We start from the raw sequence: 22,048 nt of genomic DNA, 5'->3' as shown, positions 1-22,048 counted from the left end.
TCAGACGGAAGTTCTAGCCGGCACACACACGTTCCGGAGTTTTCCTCATGCGTAGAATGTTGTTGCTGCATTCTTGCCATTCCCGGCCATTTCTGCACTCTGCAACAAATGGCACTGCAAAGAACGCTCCATTTCGTTAATTATAATTTTTTATATCGACACATGACACTGACACTTGTTCATACACTTCCATAATCCACATTAATAATGCTGTATAATTAGTCTGCATTACAGTTTCTTTGAAGTATAGAAGTACAGATAGTAGTACAGACAGTGAGGGGAAGGTAATGCAGAATTCTGACTGTGGGTAACATAATGTCCGTACATGTACAGCCCAAAAGATATTAATGTACCTAGCGAAAGGCTGTACACGCATTGCTCACCAATAACAACGCGATGATTCACACGTAAAATACAATCATGAGTACGTATTTTTTATTTTTGAATGAACGAAAAAATAATTATTATCCTTGGATCGCCTTCATATTATGTAGGAACAGGAGCCGGGGCAAGTACGACCTGTGCAGTCAGTGGTACGTACGACCTTCGCATAGTCGTCTTCGAGCGCCATCTGTCTACCCCGACCACTGCAGCGGTCTACATTGACACCTACGCAGCGAAGATCTTACAAAACATGACAAGACTGAATGGTCAGCCTAATCGGAATTCAGACCTGTGGTAATTAATTCAGATTCAGACCTAATCGAATTTCCTTAACTTTATTTCGAATTTTTTGGACTGAACAAGTGTTCTAGATCTGTAGTTTGCTTGGGGGTTATATATTTATTTATATTTATTCGAAGATGGAGCAAATGGAGGATAGGGATGTATCAGATAGGCCCACGGAAGAAAGCGACATAATCACCACTGGTCGCACACTAAAGGTAGGCCGTTTTCCAACTTTTGCGGAACTGTGAAACAGTAAAATGAGTGAAGCCTTTAAAAAATTCAGAGACTGCGTCTTTAGAATCCGAATAACTCGATGCTATTGTTGTTTATACTCCTACTGTGTTAACTGTTATACATAAGGTGACCATGTGGTAGTTTTAATTTGAAACGGCTTTTTACAGGAGACAGATCGAAAGCACGCGATGTTTCGACAATATCTGAAAGAGCATGGCGTCAACGACTGGATCACAAAAGGTGAATTTCTTCTTGAATTATTAGAATTCTTAAATTTCTAATGTATTCTTGAATTTTATGACCAGTATGGCTTCCGCTATTCCGAGATATCGTCCGATATGTGGATGTATCATTTCCTAGTCCTACGCAAATTTGATAACTCTTATAGTGACAGTTATTGAATTTGTTCATGATTCAAGTTCGACTTTCCGTAGGACTGAGAAATTTGCAAGCACTGCCGCTGGACGAGATGAGTTCGCTGGACGCGATCAGGTATGTACGTAAAGTATGACGTCATGTCGGCACTTCCATGATACTTACGAGTTAATTAAAATTAACGATAAAGAGTTATCATTTCTAACTTTTGCGGACTACTGCAGTATCATGATTAACTACAACTTGTCGGAAGAAACTGGATTTTAGAATATTGTTTTATATTTTGGAATTTGAGTTTAGCGGTTCGCATTTCGTAGTACTCGAGCGGGAGATTACGGAAAGTCAAATAATTTTTTTCTTCATAGTTCGTACTCTCAGAGTCGAGATTTGCGGTGAATTCACACCTTCGCAGTGATTTACTCCCTACGCTGTCGCCATAATTATTTGGCGGTTACACTTTATAAGATATGAAATCGTATTCGTGTTCTCTTAACGTCTGCGCTGCAACTTTTTGCTGCATTTTAGAAAGCTGATGCAGCTCCTTGGCTACGAGATGCCGCTGCAAACGGAAAAGGACTGCGAGGATATAATGGAAGAAATCCTGACACTGCGCCGCAGAGAGGAAACGTTACAGAGCGCTGTGGTGTCTTATGAGAAAACGGGAGCACGAAAATAGGCATTCATTACGATTGTTATTTCGGTAGCAAAGAGATTCCATCCGTAAAAATTAGTCTTCTGCATAATAGAAACTGCAAAAACCAGCCGGCGAAAGCGTTCTTGTGTTTGTTCCATAATAGATTCTGTTAAGTTTGGTCAGATTGTTGGCCAAAGTGCTAGAGAGAAAAAAATATGCTAATATAATATACCATGCACTGTTATTGCTACACTATATTTCCTAGTGTCTACCTATGAGCAACAAAAATGAAGAACGAAAAAATAATAATTCACATACATGTAAAAATTAAACAAAAAAAAGGAATCCTGTAGAAATTTCATAGTCACAAATTTCCAAATCCCGCTCGGTTCGTTGCTCCTTACTACAAAAAGCCTTTATCGAGGAAACTCTTCTTGGTTTTCGCCGGCTTTTTCAGAATCGTGCTGGCCGGAGCATTTCCTCCCGGACTCCCTCCCGAACTGGCAGTGTCACTGGCCGCCGCCTGCATCAGCGCATCCTGCAGAATCGGATACAGTTGTGGGTAGGCGTCACCGAACTGTTTCTTCTGCAGTTCATAATCCGTTTTGTCCTGCTCCAAACGCTTCCGCTGCGCATCGACATCGCGTTCCCAGTTCTGGAATTTTTTCTCCAAGTCCTTCTCCGAATCGGCAAGCTTCAGTTCCTTCTCCTTCACTTTCTGATCAAAGATCGCCTGCATATCGCTCTTCATTTTCATAATCTTGGCATCGTTCTCCTTCTGCTCCAGTTCGAGCTGCGTCAGTGGACTGCGATGAGAACCTTTTCCGATGGAACTGCGCAGAGGTGTCGACATACCCCCATCCACCGATGTTCCTCGACTGGGCCCCAGGACACTGTCACCATTCGACGAATTCGCGCGGTTAAAGTATTCACACCGATAGTTCTCGTAATGGACATCATTCGTCACGTCCATCAGATCGCTTAAGTAAATTCGTAGCAACAGTTTTCGCAAGAGTGTGAAATCACTGTGCTCTGGATTGTCGATCTCCACGGTGCCCCACGGATATTTCCGACCACGCACCTTACGTCCATCTTTTGTGTCCACATAGGTGTTACTACCAATGACGGCGAAGGGCAACATCGAGCGAAAATTCTCTTTTTTCCCGTTCAGTTTCCCATCGTCCTCGTCATCGCCTTCCCCATCACTGTTTTCCGGAAAATCGTACAGTTTGATGTCGTGCTCTTTTAATTCACGTCGGATTTTCTCTTTGAACTCTTTCCGCTCGTCCACAGTTAACGTGTCAGCACGACCGATGACGGGAATGACATTGACTTTTGTCCCCAATGCTTTCATGGCCAGAATATCCAGCGGACGCATTCCGTGGCCGTTCGGTGCGATGAAATACAGACAACAATGCACTCGATCATCCAGATGTTCGTCCAGATTGCGTTTAACTGACATTTCCCGCTCCAGATACTCGTGATAGCGACGGTCAATGTATGACACAACCGAATCCCATGCGTTAGTGTTATCCACAAAATGGCCAAATCCCGGCACATCCACGATGGTCAAACGAACTTTAACGCCCTTTTCCACTAACGACACTCTAGTCTTTTCCACCTGGATCGTTTTTCCAATACGGTATGAGATTCCTAGAATACGTAAATCGATTAAAAAATTGTTTATCTAATGATAATCAATTCTACAGCTTCACTACTTTCTAGAAAGAGCACCACTGTAACGAAGTAATCGGGATGTGAGATGAAGTTTTAAGGGAATATATACCGTTCCCAATTTTTCTTTAATGTCACAAATACCCAACGAAGTTCCCAATATAGCAAACAGGACGGTTTATTGAACCCATTTTCCATTAATTGCACTCGTACCTATTTTTGCATAAGTGTAGTGTTATGATAGCGTCAAGAGGCTCTTATGAATTTCCTTTTTCCATTGACGTTTCAACGCGTTAACACTTAAGCATGCCCCGAACAATACAAAAGAAAAGCGCTTCCGCGAGAATGCGACTGTTTTTACAAAATAGTCAAATGACTATAAGAGATAACGGTTCGTCTGCCGTTGTTGGTTACTCATACATCACGGCAAATGGTTTCGAGAACACGAACTATTCGTGTTTCAAATTACGAGTTAAATAAAATTCCGTCGAGCACTTGGGCCCAGCACCTAATAATAATCGGTATTTATCAAATGTGTTTTTAAACATCTTTCACACATAACACAACGGCCTCATAATGCACACAGCAGGACAGACAAATATCTAACGATAGAGTAATGTCCGAGGCGTTTGTCATGTGGTACCCCACAGACATCAATAGAAAATTAATTCGGATCACGATTGGAGTATCGATTATCTAGGTTTGCAAAGAGATGCCAAATTGACCACATCGTGATGGCTGCGAGGGAAAAGCAGCACGCCTTGTATCAATAAGTGCTGATGCATATGCGCGAGTACTTAAAAGGCCTTGGCCGCACTTTGTAGTAAACCAACGCCAAATCTAAACATTTCCGAATATGCTGCCCACATCGGAATTACAAAATTGCGGGTTAGATATACGAGTATATAGCCAATCAATAATTTCTACTTTGATCTAACTCCCTATTAGCGTAATCACAGAGTAGCTCATTCGATCGATTTCAACTTCGACGGATATCTTCCCACTCCAAATAATTATTTTCCATTATTTAAAAATACTAAGTCATTTGCGACAGAACTTCTTCATAATTATTCCGTTAAACTCTCCCGGATTTAGGTACAGTAGACTCTGTTTTTAGGATTTGTTCTTGAATTTTATCGCGCTGCAAAAACCGCTGAATACGAGTAAATGTCGGCATACATCTCACACAATTTCATTCTTTCAGAAAATCGCACCAAAATTAGCAAATTAAACAACTTGCAGCTCAACTACGATTGCGAAGTTTGCGCTGACAGCAGATTCAGATTTTTTATCAACAATAGTCCATAAAATCGATACTCCATCCAGGCACAACGCAGTTGTTGACCTAATTTCTGATCAACACAGTAGCAAAACATCTGTGACTACACGGATCACATTACGGTAGCATGAGACCAGAAAGGCAAGCTTCTTCTTGTTAGGCCAACTCGTGAGAGTCGGTTTAACTACGATGTTCAACATTTTATTAACTAAAAAAAACGAATGTTTCTCGTGAGTCGACAATAAACAAGCAAGTCAACTTATCCGCTATCGCATAAACGCTTTGTTTTACATCTCCGTGAGAAAGTTTACATAATGTGCAACTACTCGTAGATGCAAACAGTTAACGTGCTGACTAGGAAGTATCTTTCCTGAGCCACTTGAGTGCATTTTACCTAAATTCGTGTTAACTCGTTCAACCGAATCCGGCTGTCAGCAATCACGCACGAATGCCATAAATCCTCTGCTAATAAAAATGCTTTATGTATGCAGTTTATAGTTAATCCTTGGTGCTAAAAACAGATGTTTTCGCGCCTAGACATTCCTCCAGCGCTACAATGGCATTCCTTAAAATAACATGCACATGTAATATTCATATCGAAAGCGCCTGGTCGGCTCATTTAGCTCACAAAGCTGCAAGTCTGCAACGAAAGTTTTTTCGACATTTCGTCAATTACTGTTCATAGTTAATATTTTTCAATACACACTTTGTTAACGCTGTCCGTGCACGCGCTATAAAAGGGTCTTCAAACTAACTCTGCTTGCTGCAATTAACCTACAACAAAAATTTGAAAATTATAAATACAGCTAACAATCGCAAACAAAATCTCGAAAGCAATTTTACGCAGAAGTAAAAAATTTTAAAACACTGCGGTATCATTAATTTGAGAGCGAAAAACATTAAAAACGAAGACATGGAAAATACTTCAGAATTAAGCCTGCCTAATGCATTTTCACTAATGCGAATTTGTATCACCTAAACGGCAGAAATGACCTAATATTTTTCAGCAGATACTCGTAACAACATCATTTGTAGCTTAACCCACTTTAGAAATTAACAAGCCGCAGCTCATCTTCGCCACACCATAACTCACCCGGAGATTCTTTGCCATCGTAGATGTCAGCGGAGAAGAGCGAATTGATGAATGTCGACTTGCCCGTGCCAGTTTCTCCCACGACAATAACGTTGAGCGCAAATCCCTTGCGCACACTCCGACGGCTGACTTGATTGGGCAGATCAGCGTAGCCGTTATACTTCCCCGGGACCGCTGACAATCCGGGATGCGCGACGACCACAGGATGCAAACTGCTGCTGGCACTACTATGACTGCTGCTGCTGCTGGCCACACTGGCGGGCAGACTAACGGGCGCTACCATCGTGGAATGGACAATTGTCGAGTACTGGCTGGGACTGCTGACAGGTGCCGGGGATCCCGCGTGACTGAAACTACGAAAGTTAACAAACGGTGCGGATGGGGATGAACTGTTGGATGAGCTAAGTGAGGAGCCATTTAGTGAGGATGGTGTCTGGTATGTCCTGCTACGGTAACTAGGCACATTAGGAACAGGCATTGTGATATCAAGGGCTCTCAATAAGAATAGGATATATTGTTGATCGGATCAATAATGTATCGCATATGGAGCAGGTAAGTATCGAAAAAGCAGTGCAGGCTGGTTACAACGTTCTACACATCGTTCTCGCTCCGCACAGCCGAGATAAGATCAAGAACTTCAGAAAATCTCAGTAATCGAAAGATGGGTAAGGTAAGCAGTGGCAGACTCTGCCTCAAGGCATTTATTGTTCTCGTAGTACAAACTATAAAGATGCTGACAACTGAAACAAATGGAAACTACAACCGCCGACGATCGGCATAGATTTTCAAACGAAACCCCTGTGCCGCAACGGTGATACTCGTAGAATGGCAAAACAAATCACGCCATATCTTTGACAGTGCGTGGTAAGCGAGTAAAACGTCCTACGGAGTCAACGGCTAGTCGCTAGCGGCTCATGGTCCGCTTTTCCTGATCCTATGTCACTATGTGCAACACTCTGCATGACTCATTTTAACCAATGAAGTCAGGCAGAGTCAAAATGATTCACCTTTCTGTGATTTCTGATCCACCGACCACAATTCCGTTTTAATTTAATTTCCTTCCTTCTTGCGCATAATGAATATTTAACAACGCAGGTGCGAATAAATTTAAAAAAAATTTATTAGTCGAAACTCGAAAGCAATTAGAAGTGGAACTCAAAAATTTTAAGGCTAAGCAACGAATCTACTAAGCGGTTTTAAAGTCTTCAAACCGGTCAATGCGCCCAGTTAACTGACACAAAGCTGCCGACCCATACCGACCGCGTAGCGCGGGCTGCCAGTGCCTGGCCACTGGTCATCATCAACACGCAATCGCAGGCCTCACGGCACGGCTTTATTCCCGGTAAACTTTAATCGAAAATTGGTATTTACAAGTAAGAATCGTTATAAACGTTATAAATTTTAAATCAAAATTCTCGGATATTTTAGATTGTGCTGGACAGTATATGGTGCTGCACAGATATTTCGATCTCCATCAACGTGGGTTCTCTCATTTATAATGAATGGAAATTCGTCGTCACTTAGGTGACTACAATTGCATTCCTTTGCATTGCAAATTACGGAAGTAAAAATTTTCTAACAGTTCAATCTCCAACATGTACAGCATCACGGATATAGTCGTTTATTTTCAAATGGTGTACAACAAAAGATTGAAAAAACTAAATTCAGAAGTGAGTACCAAGAAAAACATTTATAAAAACAATGACCATACCGAATTGGGGCCACCGTGGTCATCTAATCCAACATAAAAATATATATCTCAGGAAAAGGACAGATACCAAAAACCGAGATAATACCGGATATCGACACAAAAACAATGAAAAACCGACGTTCTTCATATAAACGCCAACAGCAGAGATCACGAAACTTTATGCACGTTCACGTTTAGATTGCTGCTATTTTCACCCGGCGAATCGGTAAACAGTAATCTAGGCAAAATACCCATCGACATCAGCTCCTGGAACAATAGTTTACATGCGTAAGGAAGCGTCACTTGAAATATCTAAAATAAACAACTGTGTTCAGCAAATATTTTCTCACGCACAACAGTTAGCGGACTGTTAAATTGGCCATACCGTTGTTTCACGCACGCATTTGCTGCAATGGAAATGTTGCGTGTGAAGTTTGGCAATGGCCATAAAACCACACTGGCTGCAAATGTGCACCCGATACGCGTCCGATACTTCAAATAACCGTTCCCGTAAATTTAATGCCGCTCCATGGCTTATCAAACAGTCCCTCTCCATTTCTCCTATACGTAAACCTCCACCCCTAAAATTAAAAAAAATAATTACGCGGCGATCAGATTTTTATGGATGTTTCTGGATGACGAGGGTTCACTACCATTTCCGATTCGCACTTATGTATTAATGGTTAAGTGCTGAACGGGCGAACTTGCAGCCGTTTTCCCGCTAAAACAGATGTACCGAAATCTAAACACATTTCTCTTTTATGTGTTAAATAAGATATTTCCCGTAACACTGTGTACAGAAAAGATTGTTTGAAAGAAATTTAGCGTAATTAGGGAATCAAATGTAAAGAAACAGTCTGCGGTAAAAAAATCAGTCACGGAATTTCTGCGGACCTTGCACGTCCTTCGTGCGGTTGACGGGTCAGCAGAACCATCGATCCCCTGGCTCTCGAAAACATCTTGTCTTCCACCAGGTGTTTCAGCCGGATGTAATATGTGCAGCCAATAAACACAGGAGAATTTAACTTGGCTCCCGTAAAACCGTTGAAAAGGACTTCGTTCCCATGTGGGTGGTACTTGTGAGCCTTTAGGTCTGCGATGCATGCCCGCATGGTTTCCACTTTGGTGAAGGGCGTGGCATCTCCGAAAGGTAGCCCCAACGCGCACGCCGCCTACGAACCATCTTTTACATTTTTTATTTGGCAAAATGTTACCGCTTTTCTACCGCACCTTTCCAAAGACAGTTTCCATTAAGTGACCAATGGTCATTCGCGAAGGTATGGCATGAGGATTCACTATGATATCCGGAACTATGCCCTGCGTAGTAAAGGGCAAATCCTACCGTCCCCAAACAAAACATTAATAACATCAAGCTGTGAAAAAGACAATTAATGGATATTTTAATCATCTGCTCTGATAGCTCACCTCCACTGGGTAACAAAATCCAACAGTGCCCTTTTGTCCATGACGGCTGGTGAATTTATCACCCATCACCGGTGTACGCACAGATCGTATGCGTACTTTACAAAACGGCCGTCCTTCATCGTTTGTACTTCGGAAAGCTGCATCCACAATTCCCGTTTCATGAGTACGAATAAAGATGCTGGCGTCCTTCTGTACAATTCCGGTTTCGTCTTTTGCTACCTACACATGTCGAATTTTGATCAGACGACAGACTAGTGCTACGGTCAACGGTCAACCAGAAAACGAAAATATATATCAAGTATTCTACTATTTAATAATTATTATACGATTTTTTAAGAAAACGTTTGCCCCAAAAATACATCCAGGAAAGTCAGCATAAGTCTACGGTCTACGTACGTCTCCGGTATTTCGCATTTCGATGACCTTTCCAATAATGCAGTCCGTTCCAGACACTCTCGTTCCCGGTCGGATTATGCCATCACGGTCCAGTTTGCTGTACATTGCATCCCGCATACCTTCGCACTGAGTGGGCGGAACCTGAATGTACTCTGCATGTTTACCGGTGATTTTCTTTTCCTCAGTGGCTTCGTATGTCCGATAAAATGTGTGCCGAAAAAGGCCTCTTTGCAAGGATGCCGTATTCAAGATAACCGAATCCTCTTGATTGTAGCCGGTGTACGATGCAATGGCCACGATGCAGTTCGCCCCGGCTGGCAGCTTGTCGTTTTTCAGAATCAGCCGTTCGGACTTCGTGCTGACGATAGGCTTCTGAGGATAATACATAACATGGCAATCATTGTCGTAACGGCTGGCATAATTGGTCGCGTAGATACCCAAGGCTTGCTTGGCCATGCCGGCTTGATAGGTGTTCCGTGGAGACTGGTTGTGCTCCGGAAATGGTATGGTCGACGCACACACCCCCAAAATCATCGAAGGATGGATCTCGCAGTGCGTGCAATTTCGCGACGCGAAATTCAAATCACTAGGATACATCGCGCAGAGAATCGTTTCCTCTTCGCTGACATCGATGTATTCTATGGCACCGGCTCGAACAAAATGCTCAAACCTAAAACAGCAGATGCTAATATGGAGTAAAAATTCACTGTTTTATGCACTCTACTCTATGTTTTGGGTTTTTACTTGGGTCCCTGCTGGCTTGCAACCGATTACACTGTCCATTAAAACTGATTTGCAAGCAAGTTAATATTTAAGGAAATCATTTAGCAAACAAAAGAAAGCTCACTGGAGTATCCCAGTGTAAACGCAGTGTAAACGTCAGCATTGGAAAACGTACTTGCAACGCGGCTCTTCCTTTTGTCGCAGTTTAATGATATCAGCAGCTGTTATAGCCAAGATACGCTTTGTGCTGCCGGATTTTACGACGAGGAAGGGCCTATAAACCCTGCCAGGTTCCGTATGAATGTAAATATTTCGCGCAGATATATCCCACGTGATGGACACCTAAACAGAAGCGAACAACTCAAGCTACAAAAAAACGTAGTCAAAGTGTGGTGCAGAATACTATCGCAACAGCCACTTAATTTAATTTAATGTGCTACGCTTAAGATGCAGAAATACTGCAAAAGGCGTACGTAACTGCACAAGAAAAAGAAACTAGAATTATCCCTCAAATCCAATGGAAATTAACTGAAAAGAAGGAACATGCCAAAAATATATTACAGTACTATATGTATTACTTTACAAGGTGTTATTTTATTTGCTTATCATATTACGAAGGCGGTTCACGAAATAGTCAGAAAACAATGCTACTATATTCGCAAAGATAATAGCAGAACTATGCAGTACATGCAAAATTACAAAAACATCTTGAGCTATTGCTTATCTCACAAATACTGAAATTAAACTCACGCATGCTCTCAAGTAATTTTTAGAAGAGACTGTACTCATTTCAGAAGACTTCTGCAGAAATTTTGAAAAATCCAGTTTATCGGCCCCCAGCTGCCCAAGCACTTAAGCCTCGAAAGGCCGCCAAAACTATGCATAGCATACCTAATTATCGGCATACGCACCTCGAAAGAAATGTCATTTTTTTGCCTTGCTATTCGCATCAGCTGTACAACTTCCTCCGGATCCTCATGGAAACCAAAGAAATCTCCGTTCACAAAAATACGCGCACCGCTGTATAAAAAATCACTAACTTAAGCTTGCGATAATTAACAGTAACATTCATTCTGCCCCAGCGCAACCCTACCATTTCCGGTGAGCCGATTCATCTGGGTACAATATACTAGCTGCCGTAGCCGGATCAATCTCTAACAACGGTACCACTTTACAGGCTTCCAGAACGTCGCGCACAACCACAACATCCGATCCGACACTCACACATGCCATGAGGCTCAAATTCTTGATCAATCCCACCAGCTGACCTTCCGGTGTCTCGGAGGGACAGACAATGCCCCACTGTGTATTGTGCAGCTGCCGGGGCCGCGCCATCTTGGACGCTGTGGGAAACGGTGTTCGAATTCTCCTCAAATGGGACAGAGTAGCACAGTACGACAGCCGATTGAGCACTTGGCTGACGCCAACCCGATTCGTCTGGAAACGTCGGGCTTCCCCCCAGTTGCCGGTGGCCAGGGCGTAGCGCATACCATCCGTGATGATCCGGCTCTTCAGGGCTAATGCGACATTCAGGCCAGTTTTAATATTAGGCTTTCTCTGCAACTCTTTCTCAAGCGTCAGCGTCATTTCCTTCCGCAGTTTTTGAAACTGCTGACGAAAGAGGGTGGCAAATAGCGGACCGACGAGGTCTAGGCGCTTGTTCGCATAATGGTCCCGGTCGACACAATCACACCGTCCCATGGCCGTACGGATCAGCCGGTCGACCATGTAGCCCAAGAAGAACGCTTTCCGTCGTGAAAAATCGGCATGTGTGCCAACGTGTGGTAAAACATTCTTCTCGAGTATGTCCTTGGCGAATCTAATCCTTTCTGACCTAACGACGGCTGGCTTTGCGCTCCGATTTCCAATGAAATTCAAAGCGTGTTCTTGCGTCTGAATGGCTTGAGCATACATCAGCGACGGCTTCAGCCATTCGTGAATTTCGTTATCCTCCTGGTTCAGGGAGATTAGCTGCACAATTTCTTGATCGGTTTCGAAACCCAGAGCTCGAAACAGGATCATAATAGGAATTTCCTGCTTGACAAAGGGTATGATGGCCACAATCGGATATCCCACTGACAGCACAGTTATGGAATTACACTGCAACAATAAATACAATCAAGTACGTACCTACTACAGTTACTAAACCACAGCTGTAGTAAGCTAAACGGACTGCAACACTAGCGTGCACATAACGCTAGAGCGCATACCGGCACATGTACAATACAGTGTACACGATAAGAGCAAACGAAATAATCGGTGCCGTACCAGAGCAACGCGTTTGTAAAAAGCTCTTTTACTACGAGTAAGTTGTTTATCGCTAATGTACAAATATCTATATACTTCTATGCATTGGTAATACAAAGACAATTCAATTCACCTGCAGCGGCTTCGAAAGCATGTTAACCCACAACGGACTTGCTGTCTTGTTCCCGGTTTCCGGAACGGATCGGATTTCAGCTTTGTACTGATACTTCGAATTCGTTACGCGAGTGATGTTTAAATGGTTTTCAGCCATACGCTCTTGGGCAATCACTGCCTACGAACAAAAAATTAAGCACAGTAAAACAACTGTCTTCCCATGTATTCATAAACGTCCGACCGGTTTGACCTAACTTTTAACGAATATTTTCTACCTTTTCGGATCCATCGATAATGAAATATCCTCCGGGATCGTGGACGCATTCACCCATCGCGCTAATCACAACCGGGTCACTTTGACCATGCATTTGACAGTAGTCAGACCGCACCATGATGGGCAACCGTCCCATGTAAACCTGCTTAATAATGTCCGATTCATCCGCACGTTCATGCCGCTGTATTGTCTCTTTGATATCCACCCACAAGTTACAATCATATGTGAGATCTCGAAGTCTGACTTCCAGAGGATGCAGCACCGAAACCCCAGAATCGCTCGTTCGGCCTTCACGAAACGGGGAAGAGATGCCAACCCCTTCGAAGGTGTACCGATAACATATCTATCAGCAGAACAACACCGTATGCAAATGAACAGTTCAGCTAATCAATAACTTTTTAAACCATTTTTTGCTGATATTATCATCGAACCTGCAGAAATGATGCTTAAAATTATTTGTACTCGTACATCTCGAATCGTCGGTATTTTCAACACTTACCGGGTCTCCGGGCTCCGGTTCTTTCAACCCAAAACTTTCATCGTTTTTTCTTATAACAATCGGTAATGAACTGGTGACAATTTCTGGAAGATCCGTGGAAACGAATTTATTGAACGAATCCAACTGCTGCTGGACCAGGCCTTTGTCGTCAAAAAACGACTGGATAATCAACCAGGCAGCCTCTTCCCAACCGGCACTGCCGAGTGCAGCGTACACATCCTCGTCGATATAATCGGAAAGGCCTGCTTTGGGGATCCCTTCTCGAGTAGTTTCATCGTTTTCTGTCGAAGCATGAACACAAAATAAAATACCACATACTGAGGAAAGAAGTAATGATCAAAGTTTTTAGAAGAAAGATCCTCCTGCATGTATGCGGAAGAGAATTCCGTCAAATGAAAATGCGGCTTACTGAATGGTTTTCATTCATTTTTTTTAGCTAAAGCCGAAAGCGCTGGATGATACTTGAAAAAATGCGACGATAATTTTGTGGCACTGGTACTTTTGACCGAAAACAGTTTAACTTGCCACTACCGATGCAGCATAAATCAGTATCCATGTGAATAAAAATAAAATAAACGTTTCAACTAGAATAAGAATAATCATTTTTCCAGTACGAGTACTTTTTATCTTTACGAGTATTTTCGTTGCGCCCATACGAGAGTGCAAAACAAAAGATAGCACCGCTTTACCGCTCGAACAAAGTTCCAAAGCTGCACGCCGCTATGCCCCTAACTTATAAGGGAACTTTGTCATTTGAGTTTTTACGAAAACGCCTCCATGAACGACTACACTATTTTAACAAACACTTCACCTCTTTCGTAGAAAGAACTATGGTCATGGGCGATGAATTTGGCCAAATCATCCGACACGGAGCCCAGCGCTAATTTCTCGTGGTCCTCATCACAGCAATCATCCCTCCACGATGGACTTGGGGGCGCTGCAAAAAAAGGAAAATATTAAAAGAGAGTATAATCTTCATTGCAAATCATCTATGTGCAAGTGTAAACACATAACATACGCGTCACGTAGAGGGGAGGAATATTCTCATCTCCAAAAACGGTCTTATCACTGTCGCCATTTATTAACGACTCCAGCACAGGAACCACTGCATCAGGCTTGGGCGATGGGGATTCGGATAAAACGATGACAGAAGAATCATCAGAATCCGATAAACAAATAACTTCCGATTCGGAAAACGATTGTTTTTTCATTTGAAAGGCTGGAGAACATCATCGAAAGGAAATCATCACTGAGAGCAGTCACAATCTGAACGCTCGACGTCCAATATGAGACATCTCCAAGGCACAGGCTGACTAGCGGGCACACAGATTGACAAACAGTCAGCAATCTCGATTTCGGAGATGTGTCCTCCGGTAGAAATCTGGAAATTTGACAACTGCAGTATCACAATTAACTCTAAAATCAACAGAAATGTTTGAGGATCAAACCAAAAATCCGATGATCTGTCGCCAACAGTAACTTCTGACCGTGCACCGTACGTAAAGAGCTTGTCCGGAAGACACACACCGTTTGGCCATTTATTTGCCGCCACAGCTGTAGCTGCTGTTGTCCTTAGGTGGCGTAGTGAGCGTAACCTCCAGAAAAGCGCACTGACAAAGTGGAATAACAATAATATCGTTTAAATTTCAAAACGTTGACAAACCCATTATTGGGTTAAGCAGTGATGATACCTATTCATAGTAGAATATTTTAATAATATCTATAGATCATAGTGAGTTTTGGATTATAAAAGACAGTGGACGTGTAGGTTGTGGACCTGTGGTCACCGCGGTCCATGGGCAATTGAGTTGGACAACCACAAGGCAGCGCCATGGGCACGTTACGCCTCTAACTGCAGGAAGCGGTATTCATTTGCGGCATTCATTCTCGACATTCTGGAAAGAAAATACTGTAAAACCAAACGGTCCGACAAGATCGGAAGTTTCATTGGAGCGAAGGAAAGTTTGCGAATAAATCATAATACTTTTTTTACTTTGAACATTATTGTGATTTGGTTTGGTATCTGGATTTGGACAGTTTTGTTTAAAAGCTTGCGGAGAAAAAATGGGTGAGACCTCTGTGGCACCGTTGTCAGTGGGTCTTTACGTTGAGGGTTTTCGACCGCTGAACAGACTTTCATCTCTGTGGAGTAGTGCAGCAAAAATTGGATGCGACTTTATCAGTGTGGATGTTTTTGCATGGGCAGCGCCAGTTGAAGAGCACATGAAAAGCCTGAAGCTTTCAAATTTCATATCAGACTCAGTTCTTCCGTTGGAAACGCTGTGCAATTCGGTGGTTCTTCGTGTTTTAATCCCCGACGCTCATTATGACATGCATACGAAGTACCTAAGCGATGATCTCCTTCGTTTACGGACAGATCGAGTGACGGTACAGTACTAAATTTTTCAAAATATATATGTTTTTAGGTTTCGGTTATTTCTAAGCTAAGCTGCTAATATCTTACCGTTCGATAGTTTCTGCTTGTTTTGCTTCGTGTTTATTGTTTTGCCAGTATTTACCAAATAGTTGTAGACATTAAAAGTTAAAATGATTAAAATAATAAAATTTTAAATCGGATTCGCGCTGAATGTTGGTGGTTTTCTTTTTATTTTTCAGCATTAATTTGAGCAAATGGCAAACCAATTGGATTTTGAGTGCGACATGTTTGCAGAGTCTCGGGGATGCTCTGACGGGCCAGGTTGAGCACTGCAAACTATTTTGTCTCAGCCAAACGCGCCCAGCTGTGATGCTCCCGTATGCGCCGTCGGAGTACATTTTTCGGTATGCGGAGAAGATCGTATCCTTTGTACCTAATCATCCGGATTCTGGACATGAAATCATAACTCTTGGAAGTCACAGCAGTGAAGAGGTATTGAATGCCATAATTCTGTCTTGTTTGTAGAAAAAAATGTTTATTCATTTTAAAACTGTCCCTGTTGCTGTTCGTTGTGATTTGTGGTGTTTGCTGTTTGGCGAGTGAGGTTTTTAATGCAGTTATTTTAGTTCTGGATCCACATGCCTTTAACTGGCGTTGGTGTTGGGGAAGACAGAAATTTCGAGCAAGCATTTGAATGGTAATTAATAAGAGTTTTGTGCTTTTTTACAAAAGATGATCGTTCATGATAGGCGCGTCCGCCATATATCCTGTCATTTTGTAATTTTGCAGGTGGAACTCTTTAAAAGCTTCCGTCAATTCCAGCAGCACTGTGGGATTGTGTTTGGAAATTCCGGAAGATTTACCAGCGGAGGCGCACGTGCTTGAGAGGTGGCTTGTGGAGCCAGTCCGATGTTTAATTATTCCTCTTCACATTTTCTGCACAGATTCAAATGGGCTTCCCGTATTGTCTGATGCTCATACTGAAGTCATTAGACGGTTTCTACGGCTGTATAAAATGACGATTCTGCTGCGAGGTGGTGGATTAATTGAAAATGAGCAAATGCCGGATATCACTTCATACAAAGCACATTTAATTAGTATTTACGAAAAAGGTGTAGCACAGTACGGCATACCCATTCAGCCGTCCATTTTCCCTCCCCTGGATACGGTCAGTGTCAACCTTCAGAACGAATCCTACTCAGCTTTTGAAGTGGATCACCGGAAGTATTCGGATTACGAGAATGCCGTTCGGCAGTTTATCCGGTATCGTCAATCGGCGGAGGATGTTCCGGAAGTGTTTGTTGCGGCTGTTGTCGGCTGCGGACGGGGTCCTCTGGTTACTGCTGTACTTAATGCCGCCCGAGACTGTTATGCTAAAGTGCGCGTATATGCACTAGAGAAGAATCCCATCGCGATTGCGGCGTTAAAGGAAAATGTGACTAGCATCTGGCAGGGATTGGACGTGAACATTGTTATGACGGACATGCGAGAATGGGAAGCTCCGGAATCTTGTGACATGCTTCTCAGTGAAATGTTGGGTTCCTTTGGCGATAACGAACTGTGCCCAGAGATGCTGCGAGGCGCAGAAAGGTTCCTGAAGGCGGATGGTGTCTGTATTCCAGCGTCTTATACGTCATATCTGGCTCCAGTCAGTATACCAAGAATTTATGAATACCTTTCTGATGAAGATGAGGATGAGACGGAAGGTGTGCGCCAGACAGTTTATGGTTACACGGTAGATTCTTCGCGCTTGTTGTCCGATGCTGAACGTGTTTTCGATTTTCATCACCCGTCAGCGCTTCCAGGTTGGTATGGGTGCAATATATGGTAGATTACTGCTTTTCAATGCAGGCGCATTTCATCCAAGTTCCTTGCTGTACTAAATTTGCAGCATGAAATGTTATTTGTTACATGTTTCTTTTTACTTAAGATTTACTCGCTATTTGATTCAGGGTTTTAACATATATTTTTTTAGATGGGGAATCATTTTTTCGATCGGTGGAGTTGAAATTCGAAGTTCATAATCCTGGAATGCTCCACGGATTCAGTGGATTTTTTGAAGCGGTTCTGTATGGAAACATTGAACACAGTTTAGTGCCGGCTCGGAAGACTCCTGGTTTGCTTTCGTGGCAGGATATCTTCTTCCCACTCAAGCGACCCGTTTATGTTAAGAAAGGGCACTGTATCATTCTCCAGTTCTATCGATGTCGAAATGACTATTTTGTTTGGTATGAATGGGCAATGATGAAACCAGTTGTGAGCGATCGCCACAATATCGACGGAGAATTCTTTCGCATGAGCCTGCAGACCAACACGTCATAATGCCACTTTTGGATTAAATTCGTTTTGACTGCGTTTCCTCCTACTTACCTGTGATAATGTTTGTATGGCAGTACGTATATTTATCAGTATTTGATGAGACACGTTGGATAGTTCAGTGAGATGTTATGTGATAAACATTGTTCTGCATTTTCTAAATTACCATGGTTCCAGGTTATCTTAAGTTTGTCTTACCGGTTTTTTTGGATGGATCTTTGTACAGGCAGTTCAACTTCCCGGCACATTTCGCTAAGTTTTCTGTAACCGACTTGTGAGAAGTCTGCACTTCTTTATACTTGATTCCCATGTGACAGGTTAATAAATCCGGTTTACTACCGTATAGTGTTAAAAACGATTGTATCTCAAAACGATTGTTGTACCGCTTTGCAGCATTTCTGATGTCCCAAGTAGCACAATCCTAGTTCTTCTGAGGTTACCGTCATAAACTGCTGGCCGACGGTATACGCAGGCAACTGAGGCAAGTCGCTGTTTGCTACGCAAAATGTTTACGCGCACTTGTGCAAACAGTAATTTTTACTTACAAATTATTGCAATCAGCACTCCGTTTGACGAAAATGGTTACGATATGCAAATGCTGTATCTGTAGTTAAATATTCCTAGCGAATAGTGCGCATGTTACACGTAGTAACGAACCTGCAGTGAAAGGTTTGCCGGGTAGTGGACCAGATCACGAAATGAGCACGTGGAGCATACTGTATCTGTCTGGGATCGGTTTATTCTGGTGACCGTGAATAACGACACAATATCATACGTTGTCCGTATTCCGTCATGTGCACGGCGTGTGTCTGCCAGTCTACTTCGTTTGATGCCCTCGGAAGCAAGTCGAAAGAGACATTTGACAACGTTTTACCTTTACAACTTAACACGAACGCAGATCGTTTCAGTAAAATTATAAACCTGAATAACAAACCTGCGCGTACAAGATTTACCAAATTTTCTTTTATAAATCAGCGGCTTTGCGAGTGTAAGTAAGCTGCATGCAGCGTTTGCAGACAAGACTTCCGGTAGAAGTACTTACTACTTACTCGTACTGATGCTGTTCAAATGAATTCGCTTTTGATCCTTCCGACCCGCCATATCACAACTTGCGCACGTGGAAAACGCATGACTCACGCACCATATTGCACGACAAATCATCACACCATTCATAGGGCATCTGCAGTACGTACCTTAAACCTGCAGTGCAGAGTTGTTTTGTTCCGTCTACGAGTTTAATGCGATCGCATTTTTCAGAAACGTTTCCATTCGACATTGGAACTCTTCCATGCGTTCAAAATTTTTCAGATCTGCGTTCTTGATTGAAGCGTGTTTTACAGTTCTTAGATAAGAATGGCGTCCGAAACGTATATGCGCGTGCTGGCTCGTTTCGTAGTGACCGGGAATGTTGGGAAAGTGTGGGAAAAGCTGACGGAAATCGAAGAACTAAACGAAACCAAGCAAATCCCGTGGCCGGAGCTCATTAATCAGCCATCGAAGGAATCTCTAGCAGTCATCGCTAGCCGCTATGGACAGGTGGGAATTTTGAAAATGCTCCAGATGAAAGGCGCTCCGTCGCTGTATTACGAAATCGGGAATCTGGATGGCAAGCGACCGTTGCATGAGGCTGTGGAAAATGGACAGAGCGAGTGTGTGGAATTCCTGGTTGAAACTATCGGAGTTTGCGTGAACTCACTGAAGAGAGCTGACTGGTAAGCGTGTTCGATGAGTAAATGACCATACCCATAAAATGCAAGAAATCAAAAAGTCGAGTTGTCGGTGGTGCCCTTGCTACCTTGCATTTGCCCGCTTGATGGGAAATAGTACTTGATCGTTGTTTCTTATGTTTATGTATAGATAAGAGTGGGGTGTTGACTGGTAAAATTACCCTTTTGACTGCCAATATTGCGATGTGATGTTTTCTGAACATTAGAGTTTTCATTTTCTCGAGCTAATCAGAGAACTTCATGCGCACAGCCGGTAGATAAAACCTGCGGCATAACTTGGCCTTTTGGAGTTTCTTTTCATTTCTACTCGTAAGGAAGCAGCAAATGACATTATGCAAAACTGCAGATGCAGGTCTAAATAACTCGAAAACGTTATGTTTAGAATTACAGAGTAATCGTGGTGGTACATGAATATTCGCCGAAGTGCCGTGCTACATTCACCACATGTACGGCGCTAGCAATGTTTGTGTTTCCATTTATTGCGGTATTTCCCGGGAGTGTTGCGTAATAGCTGGATGGATTGCGTTTATGCCGCACTCGTGTATTATACACTGTAATGTCTGTCAGCTGATTTGCCGAAGCGCGATAATAATTTGCGCATCAATATATTCTAGCTACGAATACTACTCGGCTGTGTTGCTAACAGTATCTGCATGTTTGTTTTATCCAGGACACCGCTCATGCTGGCGTGTTCGAAAGCCAATCCAGATTTGGTGCGCTATCTGATCCACCACGATGCGGATGTGAATTTCCGCAATAAAGATGGTTGGAACGCATTCCACTTGGCGTGCAGGTACAAGTTTTTTTTCTTGTCTTTTATGCCATCTCATCATGTGAAGCACGCTATATTGCCTTGCAGAGAAGGCAACTTGGAGATCGTGAAAATGTTGTATAAGGCCGGAAATGACTCGTCCCTTATCGTCAGCAACAATGGCCGAAGTCCGTTGCATACTGCCGGTAAGGCCTTAAAATGAATTAATTTATGGTCATGGTAATCTTTAGAATGGTCTTTACCTTGTGATTGTAATTATGTATTTATCTCATGATCTCCAGTTGTATTTTGTTTGCAACTTTTTCTGCCAGTGACTGGCCATTTATGCATATCATCCTGCATTAGGAAATGAGGTTGAGTTTTGCGTGTTGTGCGCGTGCACATTCTTCGTTAATAGTGATCGACGACGAGGTTGAACCTTCAATAGTTTCGCGCCTGTTACAGTCCGCGCGTGATTCTATGTGTTTTTATGCCAGAAGGTTGTGTCAATGTCAGGCGTGCTTCATTCGTGCACTACACGTGCAGCCAGGTTGAATAAGTTTAAAATGATTTTGACAGAGTTTTCATGAACGTTATGTTATTCTGTTGTTATTGTTCATTCAACGTCATCAAATTTTGTGCAGTCCAAATTTGAAGGTGCAACTTTAACATCACTTCGTTGCTAATGGCGTTAGTTTGCTTCTCTATGATTATTGTTGTTTACTTTTTTGGATCTGCTGTTAGCGAAACGCACTCAGACCGCCTGTCCAGCTAGATGTAGAATCAGTACGAGTGTTAGTAGAAGTTGACAAATTGCGTTATGAAGACGCCTCCATATCAACATAATGAAGAAGAAAGCTTTTTGTTGTAGCGTAACAATACGTTGTCCAGTTTTCGTCGCTACACGCGCGCGAGATGCACTTCGAATTAGTGATACGCTTCAATTAAACTGGGTATTCTTTACGTTTCAGCTCTTCATGGTCACAGCACCATAGTTCGTTTTTTGTTGGAAGAATGCGGCTACAATCCAAAAGCGTGCGACGCGTCGGGCAACACCCCGCAGATGGATGCTAATCTTGCCGGTCATCCGGATATTGCTCAGCTTTTAGAAAGTCACTGACTTTCCTTCCCCAACCCTGACAGGACGTTTCTCATTTTGTTATTCGTGATCGCTTTGACCAAAGGAATCTTTTTATAACATATTTATTTTGGTTGCGCCACAACCGCAAAAAAAATGGAGCAATGCTTATAACTATCGTCTAAGCACTGTATGCATCAATTATTATTGGAAAGAAAGCCAAAATCGTCGACTTGTTTTGCTGCACATTTAGTGCGAATCTGATCGATACCTTGCTTTATGGAATCCGGGGTCCTTCTTAATTAATTTACAATTAATCTTTAGAAGACTGTCGCCGCACTTATTTCAGTGCCCTTTTACCGTTTTATTTGTTTCCTTTGTTTGGATGCTTCGATGCAGATAGTTAAGTAAAAATACAGTGGCTGCCTGTTAAAAAGAGAGATAAACTGAAGATGAAATGAATACACGTGTTC

The 22,048-nt window shown here is 42.6% G+C and overlaps 5 protein-coding genes across 9 annotated transcripts; 3 read left to right on the top strand and 2 right to left on the bottom strand.

Annotated features, from left to right (window-relative positions):
- Nucleotides 1-667: 667 nt before the first annotated feature.
- LOC129591617 (uncharacterized) lies at nt 668-2,291 on the top strand. Its single transcript, XM_055487340.1, has 4 exons — nt 668-884; nt 1,071-1,143; nt 1,338-1,395; nt 1,804-2,291. The coding sequence occupies exons 1-4, from the start codon at nt 804-806 to the stop codon at nt 1,952-1,954; spliced, it is 363 nt and encodes a 120-aa protein (XP_055343315.1). The 5' UTR covers nt 668-803; the 3' UTR covers nt 1,955-2,291.
- Nucleotides 1,962-7,834, bottom strand: LOC129591613 (septin-7-like). Of its 2 annotated transcripts, XM_055487336.1 has the most exons (3): nt 7,670-7,834; nt 5,959-6,305; nt 1,962-3,565 (listed from the first exon to the last, which is right to left on the bottom strand). In XM_055487336.1, the coding sequence occupies exons 1-3, from the start codon at nt 7,690-7,692 to the stop codon at nt 2,316-2,318; spliced, it is 1,620 nt and encodes a 539-aa protein (XP_055343311.1). In that variant the 5' UTR covers nt 7,693-7,834; the 3' UTR covers nt 1,962-2,315. The 2 variants fall into 2 exon arrangements, with proteins under 2 accessions (XP_055343311.1, XP_055343310.1); XM_055487335.1 differs by lacking the exon at nt 7,670-7,834 and having other exon boundaries at nt 1,963-3,565; nt 5,959-6,832.
- LOC129591611 (DNA-directed RNA polymerase II subunit RPB2-like) lies at nt 7,817-19,072 on the bottom strand. 3 transcript variants are annotated; one of them, XM_055487329.1, is made up of 18 exons: nt 17,379-19,072; nt 16,837-17,314; nt 15,018-15,221; nt 14,775-14,936; nt 14,345-14,707; nt 14,138-14,263; nt 13,327-13,607; nt 12,829-13,170; nt 12,573-12,731; nt 11,286-12,292; nt 11,104-11,212; nt 10,368-10,534; nt 9,470-10,139; nt 9,074-9,292; nt 8,879-8,986; nt 8,543-8,820; nt 8,034-8,229; nt 7,817-7,960 (listed from the first exon to the last, which is right to left on the bottom strand). In XM_055487329.1, the coding sequence occupies exons 5-18, from the start codon at nt 14,535-14,537 to the stop codon at nt 7,817-7,819; spliced, it is 3,999 nt and encodes a 1,332-aa protein (XP_055343304.1). In that variant the 5' UTR covers nt 14,538-14,707; nt 14,775-14,936; nt 15,018-15,221; nt 16,837-17,314; nt 17,379-19,072. The 3 variants fall into 3 exon arrangements, with proteins under 3 accessions (XP_055343304.1, XP_055343305.1, XP_055343307.1); XM_055487330.1 differs by lacking the exon at nt 16,837-17,314 and having other exon boundaries at nt 14,345-14,936; nt 18,218-19,072; XM_055487332.1 differs by lacking the exons at nt 15,018-15,221; nt 16,837-17,314 and having other exon boundaries at nt 14,345-14,936; nt 18,677-19,072.
- On the top strand, nt 14,755-18,549 carry LOC129591612 (protein arginine N-methyltransferase 5-like). 2 transcript variants are annotated; one of them, XM_055487334.1, is made up of 5 exons: nt 14,755-14,821; nt 15,095-15,714; nt 15,998-16,195; nt 16,330-16,400; nt 16,493-17,815. In XM_055487334.1, the coding sequence occupies exons 2-5, from the start codon at nt 15,391-15,393 to the stop codon at nt 17,532-17,534; spliced, it is 1,635 nt and encodes a 544-aa protein (XP_055343309.1). In that variant the 5' UTR covers nt 14,755-14,821; nt 15,095-15,390; the 3' UTR covers nt 17,535-17,815. The 2 variants fall into 2 exon arrangements, with proteins under 2 accessions (XP_055343309.1, XP_055343308.1); XM_055487333.1 differs by lacking the exon at nt 14,755-14,821 and having other exon boundaries at nt 15,112-15,714; nt 16,493-17,508; nt 17,679-18,549.
- On the top strand, nt 18,915-22,037 carry LOC129591615 (ankyrin repeat domain-containing protein 16-like). Its single transcript, XM_055487337.1, has 5 exons — nt 18,915-19,204; nt 19,277-19,731; nt 20,417-20,539; nt 20,606-20,703; nt 21,469-22,037. Exons 2-5 carry the CDS (start codon nt 19,373-19,375, stop codon nt 21,615-21,617), a joined length of 729 nt encoding a protein of 242 aa, XP_055343312.1. The 5' UTR covers nt 18,915-19,204; nt 19,277-19,372; the 3' UTR covers nt 21,618-22,037.
- Nucleotides 22,038-22,048: the final 11 nt, after the last annotated feature.

This window comes from Paramacrobiotus metropolitanus, unplaced genomic scaffold, assembly GCF_019649055.1.
Source record: "Paramacrobiotus metropolitanus isolate TYO unplaced genomic scaffold, Prichtersi_v1.0 Parri_scaffold0000047, whole genome shotgun sequence".
Lineage (NCBI taxonomy): Eukaryota > Metazoa > Tardigrada > Eutardigrada > Parachela > Macrobiotidae > Paramacrobiotus > Paramacrobiotus metropolitanus.
This window is presented reverse-complemented; position numbering and strand designations above follow the sequence as displayed.